Source organism: Oratosquilla oratoria, chromosome 23 (assembly GCF_046742065.1).
Source record: "Oratosquilla oratoria isolate Oo_2021 chromosome 23, ASM4674206v1, whole genome shotgun sequence".
NCBI classification, from domain to species: domain Eukaryota; kingdom Metazoa; phylum Arthropoda; class Malacostraca; order Stomatopoda; family Squillidae; genus Oratosquilla; species Oratosquilla oratoria.
Genome location: NC_134799.1, coordinates 38,382,752 through 38,395,251, shown reverse-complemented (window position 1 = coordinate 38,395,251; position 12,500 = coordinate 38,382,752). Strand labels below are relative to the sequence as shown.

General features: G+C 41.2%; 1 protein-coding gene across 2 annotated transcripts in view; it reads left to right on the top strand.

Moving 5' to 3' along the window:
- The window catches only part of LOC143038078 (uncharacterized), a 620,937-nt gene that overhangs the window by 487,066 nt on the left and 121,371 nt on the right, over nucleotides 1–12,500 (top strand). For both annotated transcript variants that reach the window (XM_076207001.1, XM_076207000.1), the window contains exons 4-5: nucleotides 6,905–7,162; nucleotides 7,449–7,561. In XM_076207001.1, the coding sequence (XP_076063116.1) occupies nucleotides 6,905–7,162; nucleotides 7,449–7,561 (371 nt within the window). The remainder of the gene's footprint in view (nucleotides 1–6,904; nucleotides 7,163–7,448; nucleotides 7,562–12,500) is intronic.

The window sequence follows — 12,500 nt, the reverse complement described above, 5'->3', positions numbered from 1 at the left end:
TAACAAGGTTCAAATGGGAGAGAACAACTTGATTTGTAAAATACCGTGGAAAAACTGTCCCGTTAGGTATTACAGAGAAGCTGGTAGGGAAATGATAAACGGACATATTAACACAAAAAGGACGTCAGAACCCACCAGACTTCAAACTCGTTAGTGGTCCACCTAGACATCTTTGTCCACCTACCAGAATGGGAGAAAACAGAGGTGCTCCATAGAAGGCTATCCAAAAATAAAAGAAGAATAACCGAGGCAGCGTACATCGCGCCACATACCAACCACCGAGACGGGTTTATCTAGTTGCCGAGGTTAGCGAGCGGCACGGTTTTTCGCGAAGCTTAGCGGAGGTGTGGGAGGAGTGACGTTGATCGGTGAGGAACGGGATAAGCTGGGAGTATTAAAGGTTGTCATTGAATTGTTTGTGTTCACTCTGAGGAAGTTCTTGTAGCACGAAACGTTAGCTATTAAACCCCAACGGTTTTTGGTGTTTAACCTCACCACCCTTCCACTCATATATATATATATATATATATATATATGTATATATATTGTATGTGTGTGTGTGTATGTGTGTATGTATATATATATATTGTGTGTGTGTGTGTGTGTGATTCACCATGGTCTTGGATCACGTGTTGGAATCGTGATCGACAGCTATTTCCCTCCCGGAAGAGAGCTCAGAGCTCGTATGACCGATCTATGGGTAATGCTGTGACCTTACACGCACACACACACACCCAACTCCCCGCCCACGAAAGTTAGAATAAAAACTCGCAGCGCAGTGATACTGAAATAATTTCAGCCCTGGGCGGGATTCGAACCCGGACTTCTGTAGTGGGAGCCGGGAACTCTACCAACCACACCATCGAGTCGTGTGTGTATATGCGTGTGTGTGTGTGTATGTGTGTGTTTGTGCGTTCGTGTGTATGTGTGTGAATGATCAATATAGATGCAAAAGTACACACACACACACACACACACACACACACACACACACACACACACACACACACACACACACACACACACACACGGATCAATTACCGAAACAAATGACACACAAGACGATGCCCGCACATAAAAGCCTGTTTTTCATAGGCCCACGCGGACGCTGTAATGGTATTGGAGCGGTATTTGGTAATGAAAGATTCAGCACAGTGACGGTATCCGCAACGAAAAGCTCGTTTTTCTTGGGCCCAGGCGGACACGATCATGGAAATGGCAAATTTTACGGGAAAAAAAATACCCGTTTTTTATGGGCGCGAGCGGACATGGTCACTGTAATGGTAATACGGCGACGTTATGATAATGGCAGTCGGTAATGGTTTCTACACCTTTTTTATCCTTACTTTCCCCTCGGCCTTGGGATCTTGAAGAGTTAAACAAAATATAACAAAATTTCTCGACGACATGCTGTTTCTTCAAGTCGATCCTTCGACGACTACGCAAGCCGGAGAGGCACTACTCCTCCAGCGCCTCCTCGGCGAAGTCTCCTTTCCATTGCTTCGCCGGGGGAAAGGAACCCGCTTAGCTAAGGGTGGAAGGATGCCTACCTTACATACTCAGTAGGCACATCATCTTCCACCGGTCGCTTCCTAGGGCATGTTTCGCCGTGTCTAGACGTCTTCGTCATCGTCGCATCGTCGCCGCAAAAGGTCGTGAAGGGTTGCCTAGGCCGGTCTTGTCGGTCGAAGTAGCTTCTGCTGGGCAAGATCGCCCCGAGGTCCGAACCCACAGGGCCACTTGGCTCGGCCCCAGACAGCGACGACGCAGATGTCGAGAATACCACGGTACATACGCGTAGAATACATACAGAATATGTATGTATGTATGTGTATATACATACATATATATATATATATACATATATATATATATATACATAAATATATATATATACATATATGTATATATATATATATATATTTATACGTATATACATATATACATACACACACACAGTCAAACGCTTTCCTAAAGTCAAGGTAAATAGCAACGTAATTATCATTGTTATCTGACGCCTTATATACTTTAGTGTAAAAGGATAGAAGATTAGTCACACATGACTTACCCTTGGAGAAACCATGATGTGTATCACGAATTAAATTATGTCTTCCGATGTGTTCTCTGAGTCTATTTACTATTACTGATTCAAGCATTTTTCCTATAACCGATGTCAAACTGATTGGCCTGTAGTTGCATATAGACGATCTATCTCCCTTCTTAAAAACAGGAACAACGTTTACCTGCCTCCAAGCAATAGGCACAAAACCAGTGTCTACCGATTTATTAAACATTTCAGTTAACTGGTCGCAGATTTCAAATTTACACTCCTGCATTCTCGGAAAAAAATTCGTCTGGACCCTGGGATTTTGTAGCTTTAAGTCTTTCAATCTGCTTGACTACTTCTTCTTTACTAATGCTGATATTAGACTACTTTCTTCATCCCCTCTGAAAATCGGATCGCAGTCAGGTACTTTATCTAACCTCTCATTAATAAACACGGAGAGAAAATAATTGTTAAACTCCTCACTCATTTTTTCCTCCGATTCTATCATGACATTTTCATCATTTTAATTGGTCCTATTCTTTCTTTATTTTTTGTTCTATAGAGATGAAAGAAACCCTTTGGGTTGGATCTTGCTTGAATGGCAACCTTAATTTCATAATTACGTTTCGCTGTACGTGTATTCTTTTTAACCATCTTTGCCATTTCATTATATCTTGATCTAAGGTGTGTTTCCCCGTTTTTTATTTTTACATAAAGTCCTCTTTTCATTCCGACCTCATGTTTCAATCTGTCCGTCATCCATTTGGGAGTATTACTATTTTTTCGTATTGACTTCAGGGGGATAAATGTATTTTGTGCATTAATAATTAGATCAGATTGCTATGCATTTCATCCAAATCGTTGACCTGTCTGTTGAACCCTGCCCCTAAGTGACCTGACCCAAGGTATGCATATTACCCTCCGTGACCCGACCCCTGGTCATGTAACGAGACCTTACCGCGCTGACAATGTCCGAAACGTCCGTATAACATATCATATTTAATTTCAAATAGGTCTTATATTGTCAAAGTTTCCTCTCTTGAAGTCTGGTACTTGGACGTTATTCGTACTTAATTCTTCCCAAATAATATTAAATCTTATTTCTTGATGATCACTAGAGCCTAGACTATCTCCCACCTTTACGTTACTCATTAAGTGCTCATTATTAGATAAAAGTAAGTCCAGAGTATTTTTTCCCCTTAAAGGATCGGTAATCACTTGTTTTAGGAAATTACCCTGCACCACATCTAGGAATTTCTTCGCTTCCTAATCTCCTATTAAAGTTTCCCAGTCAATATTTCTATAATTAAATTCTCCCATGATCACAACGTTTTTGTACTGGGACGCTTTGCTTGTTTCATGAATCAGGGGATCAGTCTGCTCAATGCTGAGGTTAGGTCTATACAAGACGCCAATAATAATTTTCTTATTCTTGCCTATAATCTCTACCCAAATAGATTCCATACAGTCCTCTTCCTTAATCGAATTGTTGATAATACTTTTTATTGTATTTTCAACGAAAAGTGCTACACCCCCACCCCTACTCCTGCCAACCCTATCCTTGTGAAAAAACTTATATCCTTCTATTTCGATTTCCGGAAGGAAATGTTTATCAGCCATGTTGATCCAGGATTCAGTAATAGCTATGATATCAAAATTCTCTACGCATGCTTTACCTCGCAGCAAATAAATTTTGTTAATTATGCTTCTGCTCTTTGTATAGTAAACTTTAAGTTTATCTTCCTTCTCCCTGCTTTGGTGATTCTTTTCACAGTCCCTCTCTAAGTTTCTATTGCCTAAACTATATTCCGATACTTCCCCCCCTCCCACCCTTTCCCACGTAATCTACCCGAAAAAACCTGTAGAATGCCTACTCGCTCAAGGGATTCTACAAGGAGCCGAAATCCTCTGGGCGACAAGTACACCCCGTCCTTTGTATATAGATAATTCTTACCGTAAAAGCGGTCCCAGTTGTCAACAAATGCCCATTCATTGGCCTTACAATATTTTGCCAGCCTACAATTCATTGCAATAGCCCTGGAATGCCACATGCCTTCAACTCTACGCCCCGGAACCGCGCAAACAATCCCTTACTCCCTAACTTACCTATATCATTGCCCCCGGCACTTAAGCAAGCGACAGGGGCCTTACCTTTCCCTACTAAAAACTCTTCAGTCCTATCTCTAACATCTATCCCTGCGCCGGGGAAACACACCTGCGTCTTATGTTTCCTATCTTTATCACAGAAAACCTTGTCTACAATAAGTACCTCACTTGACTGTCTCCTACAACCAAAATCTTACCTGTGGGCAGGGATCCAGCGTCTGCCCTTCCCTTCTCTTGATTTTCCTTTGTTTCTTCTTCCTGTAGACCCGCTACTGCTTGAAACGAGTTCTTGCAATCGAGCGGGGCTGGTGAGGACTTTTTTCACTTTTCCGCGCCTTATTTGTCACCGTTTTCTATCCAGGCTCCAAACTAGTATTGTCTTCCGTATTTTGGGCTTTCGAGCGGAGAACTCGATTCTCCTCTTTAAGACACTTTACAGCATCCTCCAAGGCTTCAATTCTACTAAGTAGATATTGTACCTCATGGGCGCTGAACACAGTAACACAACCACTCGCCATATCATTATTTGAAGGAGCTACCCGGTTGACCTGACCTGAGTGACGACTACTGCTCAACTGGATGGAGGTGTTGGGAGAAGATCCAAGACTAGGTGGTGTGCTGGAACTGGGATAAGGCACACAATGGAGGCTTTGAAAGTAGTTACTGCTATCTGTCAAACACAAGGCTACTCGACACACAGTAAAATACACATCCAGCGTGGCCGGTGAATGTCATCCTTCTTTGAGCAGTACTTGCAGGTCTGTCTATTACTAACGTACACTAGCATGTGTGGCTCCCTCAAATTATACGTCTGATATTCTCATGTGGCAGTTGTGCTTTCTGGCCCTTATTTAGTGGCACCACTGCAGGCAGCTGGTCTGAAGAGAGGTGTGTCATTCTTTGCGTAAGGCTCTTCTGATTACTGGCAAAGTTGGAGATCTCCATCCTGAAGACTATCAGATGCATGGCCTTCTCCTTTAAGGTCTTGCAGTCTCTCGAGGCATTACAGATGCAGAGATCCAGAGCGTAGCCAAATAGCTTCATGTACTACCGTCGTGCCTCCATCGGTGTCTTGTACAGATGTGTCTGCATATATAATTTGTCAATGCCTCCCATCCTCCCATTGTGGTCTTTGATGACACCAGGACAAAGTGTTGGTACCTTCATATTCTGGGTCTTGTCAAACAGTTTGGCTGTCTTCGTGAGTTCCATGTTTTGAGAAAGATTAAAAACCTACCTTACAAAATATAAGTTTCATATTACGAAGTATGAGAAACTTTGTTGACTACCTGACGCTATGGTAATTCCGACAATCCTGGTCGCTTCCGAGTTCTCTGCACAACAACCCCTTTGTCCCAGGATGTTCTGATTGGATGTGTAGAGAGCTAAGGAATGCTGCTATTGGCTGGAAATCAAACATCCAAGCTCCCACGTGGTGTCTTTGTGAAATTTTCGTTGGAAAGTGCGCAATATTGTATCCTCTAAGGGATACGCACCCGAAGAAGGGCGTGAAACACAAGTTTGTCATCCATTTCCCTTTTAACTTCGAATTAATTGCTACATTGAAAACAAATGGTAAATACTTGTTTCTCTATATTTTGGTCATTAGGGACAATTCATATTTATATTTCACAGTTTATAGGGAACACATGTTCTCTGGAGATTACTGACATTATTTTAACCATCACCAAGTCAAGAAGAGGTTTGGTTTAAAGTTATTTCTCTGAGCTCTCAGAATATGTTCCCAAATTAGATGAAAATATTAATATGTACAGTCATGAAGCATTGTTTCCGAGAAAGATGTATCTCACAATACCAGGTTTGTGTATATCTAATTTCTCGTAATAAGCGTTATAGGACCTGTTCCCCAGACAGGTCGTAATGCAAACGGCAAGTTATAAGAACATAAAAGAGCTTTTAGATATGCCCAGAAAAGTTCTGCCATTTTGAAGCATATTAAAAAAGAAAACGATGCAATTGAATGAAATAGCGCTACTGTGCTGTGTATATATATATATATATATATCAAATGACGTAGATGTAGTAGAGTAAAATAGAACTTAGACCCACTCTCGGAGAGAGATAAGCTGAGATACAGAGTAAACCGTATATTTCGACCACTGACTGTGATCCTCTTCAGCAGGTACATACATAGAATAGGAAGACAAGAACATATATACGGAGAGAAATACTACGAAAAGGAACTAGGGAACCCTCAAGTCACGTGTCCTTGATGGGGTCGGACCTTTTGTTCCTTTGTTCCTTAGTTTGGTTACTCTAAGGAACAAAAGGTCCGACCCCATCAAGGACACGTGACTTGAGGTTTCCTTAGTTCCCTTTTGTAGCATTTCTATCTGTATATATGTTCGTGTCTTTCTATTCTATGTATGTACTCAGCTTATCTTCCTCCGAGAGTGGGTCCGAGTTATATATGTATGTATTTATATATATATATATATATATATATATATATATATATATATATAATATATATACATGAGAGAGTCAACCGTTGCACATTCCTTCAATGAATTTAAGACATATTTCTGGCCACACCTTTATTTGACTACCAGCAAGAGCATATGAGAGCTTTCATACTTGTTAAGTTAGTCTACTGATTAATGTATCAGAATGGAGACAGAAATGTAAGAATTCCCCCACTTCCTGCATTATTCTCAAGGTGGGAATTTCTTTTATGCATAACATATGTATAATAGCAGAACGACAATTAACCTTTTGTAATTGTTACAGCCGGCTAGCTTCATCGCCCTCCGGGAATGGTGTTCTGACGACGAGGCCCTCAACGAAATCGAGTTAGCCCCAGTCTCACCCTCCTTGCCTCGACCTGCTCGCCCCGTTGCTCCGGAAGAGGAACTGCATCACCGCCTGCCATCCCCTGAGGAGCGACTGCAAGCGCTCTCGTCGAAATACCCTCCGGAAGTCGTGGTCATTGACGTCTCCGGAACTGGTTTCCGACGCCTCGAAAAGTTCCGGCAGTCGCTCATACACGTGAGTAGAATCGAAGTTTGGGAGATCGAGCCTCACGCCTGATATTTTATTTAGTTTATGTAATAGACTTGGTAGAAAAGGGGGCCGGGTTCAGTTACATAATTTCATACCAAGTCTCCTCCTTTAGCCAGTGTTAATCGTCTGATGACAGCCAAAATCAGTGCTCGAAATCATTAACATGGTAGTATGAGTTGGTTCGTTACAGAATTCGACAAAGAATGCCTCCGGATACTGCTACTTTTTCTCTCGTGTGGTCCTACAACTGAATCTCACTTTTCTTTTTCAGTTCGAGTACGTCAGAGGCCGCCGAAGACGGAAACGTATACGGCGTCGGAACACCATCGGCGACACACGTGAAGTCCAGCAAGCGGTACATCTGAACGCCGGTGCATCCACCTCGTGAGTAATCTATTACCTCTTCCTTTTTGTTATTCAAGTTAATTTTCTATTTATTTTTGTTTCCCGGAGCCGGTTTCAAAGGTGAGGAGTCTATGCCAGGAAAGCGTAACTGCGGCCGGAGCCATAATCTTTCTCCTGTGCGTTTGGACTATGGAGCAGGTAACAGTCACTATTGTAATTTCGAGAGGAGCATAGGTTTCGAACCCACAACTTAGTGAATACGAGACCAGTGCCTCCCGATCACGCCACCAGATTTATGTAATTATTTGAATAGTGATGTAAAAAATATCATCATTATTGTTATTATGGTTGTTACTGTTTTTATGATCATCATTATCATCATCATCATCATCATCATCATCATCATCATCATCATCATCATCATCATCATCATCATCATCATCATCATCATCATCATCATCATCATCATCGTCATTATAATAATAATAATCATAAGGATAATAATAATAATAATTAATAGTAATAATAATAATAATAATAGTAGTAATAATAATAATAATAATAATAATAATAATAATAATAATAATAATAATAATAATAATAATAATAGTAATAATAATAATGATAATAATAATAATTAATAATAATAGTAATAATACATACATACATACATACATATACCAAAGCCGTTTTCCCCTTTACAAGAGAGGTAGACAAAAAACAAAGACATAAAAAACAGTCCCACTCATTCCATCCCTAACATACTCCACTCCCATCCACCTCCTTCCCTCCCTCTTATCTTGGCACCTCCTGGATGACAGGTCATCCCTGCATCTCACCCACTGCCCTGGGTCAGAAGCAGTGTCACAAGACACAGCACATCCACATTAAGGCTGCTTCATTAAATCGACGACTCCCCCTCTCCGTCCCCTCATTGAGAAAAATGAGAAATATGGGGAGAAATCCCTTCAGGCTGTCAACTTATTTTTCACACATACTCCCTCACTGCCCATCCCCCACCCACTCTACTTCATGCATCACAGCATCATCCATACACAACCATTCTCCATTCACCCCAATCTTCTGTCCTCTCCCGTTCTTCCTCAACAGACATTCCCCTCTTTCCTAATATCCTTTTTACCCCATTCATCCATCTCATCCTAGGTCGCCCCCTCATGTTCACTTCTTCCACCTTTGCTTTCCACACCTCTTTTATTAATCTCTCTTCACTCATTCTTTCCATGTGTCCAAACCATCCCAATACTCTTTCATCAACCCTATCTCCCAACTCCATTTCCACCTCCTCCTCCTCCTCAACCCTTCGTTTCTCACTTTATCCAGCCTAATAACCACTATCATACTTCTCAGGCACCTCATCTCAAACACATTCAAACTCCTCACTTTCTCTCTTATGTTCCATGTTTCTGCCCCACAGAGTGCTGTCGGCACAATCACTCCTTCATACAATCTCCTCTTAGCATCCATTCCCAAATGTGTATTTCTCATTACACTTTTTAATTCTCCAAGGCATTTACTTGCTTCTCTCAATCTACATTCTACCTCCACCTCCACTCCTCACTTTTGCATCACATTCACACCCAAGTATCTAAAACTATCCACTTCCTCCAGTCTTTTTCCCTTAATACTCACTTCCAGTCTGCTGCCACTTTCTCCTCTTGTACATCTCCTCAGCTTACTTTTACCCACATTTATCCTCAACTTTCTTCTTTCACACACCTGCCCACACTCTGTCACTAACTTCCTCAATCCCTCCTTTGATCTTGCTAAAAGTGCATTGCTGTCAGCCAAAAACAACTGGCCTATTTCCCACTTTTCTCCATTTTCTTTAACCATCTCCAATCCCTGACCCACTACCCTTGCATTTACCCATGTATAAATTGAACAGACAAGGTGACACAATACATCCCTGACAAAGTCCCACCTTTACGTCAAACCACTCACTCTCTCCATTTCTAATTTTAACGCAAGCTCTACTACTCTCGTAAAAACTATTGAATGTTCTGAAAAGCTTTCCTCCTATCCCACATATCTGCAATAACTCCTACAGTACCTTCCTGTCTACCCTGTTATAACCCTTTTCCAAATCCATAAAAGCCCAAAAAACATCCTTACCTTTTCCTAAAGCTTTTTCACATATCTGTCTTACCACAAAAATCTGATCTACACAACCCCTACCTGTCCTAAACCCACACTGTTCCTCACCAATTACTCCCTCTATTCCTCTCCTAACCCTCTCAGTCAAAACCCTCCCATAAGCCTTCCCAACTCCACTTAACAAGCTGATCCCTCTGAAACTACTACACTCACACTTGTCCCCTTTTCCCATGTAAAGTGGAACTGTACAGGCATAAAATTCATAAAAGCCCCAAAAAACATCCTTACCTTTTCCTAAAGCTTTTTCACATATCTGTCTTACCACAAACCTCTGATCTATGCCACCCCTACCTATCCTAAACCCACACTGTTCCTCACCAACTACTCCCTCTGTTCCTTTCTTAACCCTCTCAGTCTAAACCCTCCCATAAGCCTTCCCAACTCCACTTAACAAGCTGATTCCTCTGAAACTACTACACTCACACTTGTCCCCTTTTCCTTTGGAAAGTGGAACTATACAGGCACTCCTCCAGTCCTGAGACACTTTACCCTCTCTTAAACAAACATTAAATAACCTCACCAGCCAGTCCAACATCAATATACCTCCTTTCTTCAGACATTCTGCATGACATCCATCCAACCCAGGTGCCTTACCTGCTCTCATCATCTTAACAACTGCTTTCACCTCATCTTTCCTTATTTCTCCTTTATTTTCCTCACTCATCATGGTCATTTTCTTAGCACTTCCCACTGCAACAACCTTTCCCTCCCCATCCTCCTTCACATTTAGCAACTCCCTAAAATACTCTGCCCATCTTCTTCTTACTGCCTTCTCTTCTATTATCATCTCTCTATCTGCACCTTTAACCTTTTCTTCTCTACTTGATTTGCCTTCTCTTCCTCCTTTAATTTCTGTCCAAAACATCTTTTTATTACTTTCCAAATTTTCTGTCATACTCTTACCCCATTTCACATCTGCTTTCCTCTTTGCCTTCTTTTTTGTTATGCTTTACTTCTCTTCTCTTTTCTTTGTACCTCTCATATTCCCTTGTGCTATTTTGTAACTAATATGTGAAAGCTCACATCTTCTCTTCTACAACCTTCTTTGCTTCCTCATCCCACCACTCACTAACCTTCCTTCTCTTCCCTTTTCTTTGTACCTCTCATATTCCCTTGTGCTATTTTGTAACTAATCTGTGAAAGCTCACATCTTCTCTTCTACAACCTTCTTTGCTTCCTCATCCCACCACTCACTACCCTTCCTTCTATTTCCTCCCATCCTCCTTTTTCCACACACCATCTTTGCACACCTTGTGGCTCCCTCCTTGAACCATCCCCATTCCTCCTCCACTCCTACTTCTACTCTATCCTTCACTCCTCCTACTCCTCTCTCAGCTTCTTGTACTCCTTCTCCTTTTCTTTCTCATTGAAATAGTTCATTTGAAGCACCTCCCTACCTTCTGTCCTTTTCCTCTTTGTCCATCTATACTCCCGTCTCAGTTTACCTTCCACCAAAAAATTATCTGATATTCTCCCACTCTCTCCCCTTAGAGCAATGTACATCCTTAACTCATCCTACTATACTCCTAGTTACCATTATATAGTCCATTAATGCTCTCTCTACCACCCTTCCATCCACCACCGTCTCCCATTTGTACTTATGATTGACTTTCTTCCTAAGGAATGTATTTGCTATCATCAGTTCTCTAGACACATCTCCACCATCAACTCTCTACTAAAATTTTTTTCCTGGAAATCAACACTTCTCAACCACTCTCTCTATTGGTTCATGTCCTACCCTAGCATTAAGGTCTCTGAATACCACTACATTGAGATTTCTCCCTAATCCCTCTATGCACTCATTTAAATCCATCCAAAAAGCCTCCCTTTCCTCTACACTCTTCTCACTACCAGGCCCATATGCACTTATAAAAACCCACATCTCCCTTCCCAGCTTCACCTTCATCCACATTAACCTTGAAGAAACCTCTTTCCACTCCACTACATGCTTACCTATCTCTTGACTTACTAGTATAGCCACCCTTTCTCTCCCTTGTCCTCTCTTCACTCCTAAGAACCTCCCAATTACACTCCCAATCTCACACTTGCCCCTCCCTCTCAACTTAGTTTCACTCAATGCCAGCACATCCATCTTTCTTCTGACATACATACCTATCGCTTCCCTTTTACTCTAATCTGCACTACATCCATGCACATTAAAAGACCCAAACCTTAGGAGGTCCTGGTTGGAAAACTCCAAGACCCTCTTATGCCCTTACTTTTTTAAAGAATGTCTCCTTTGGGGCTACTGTACAGGTAGAAGGATGCCTAGTCCTATCCCCGTTCCATTTTTTGTCACCTTGTACGACTCAAATGGAAAGACTTGGTGGCAGTATTCTTCCCCACCAGAGGGCTAGGCAAATAAAAAAAGGAAATGAATGTTCAGAGAAATAGTACAGGACAGTAACATGGGGTGGGGGGACAGCATAATGGAGGGACAGTCACAGTATAATAAAGTATCATTATTTCTATATGAACAGAGATTTTCTCTATCACAGACAAAATAATGTGTGTCTCTGGTCCATAGGGGCACCCCATATAGACCCTAAAGTATCAGCTTCATGCTACTTAGCCACAATAATATGACACCAATACCCCAGATGGGGATAATGATAATAATAATAATCATAATAATAACAACAATGATGATAACAATAATAATAATAATAATGATAATAATAATAACAGTAGTAATAACTGCAATAATAATAATTACAATAACAATAATAATAGTACATACATACATATACCAAGGCTTTTTTCCCTCTTACAAGGGAGGTAGCCAAAAAGGAAAAGGCATAAA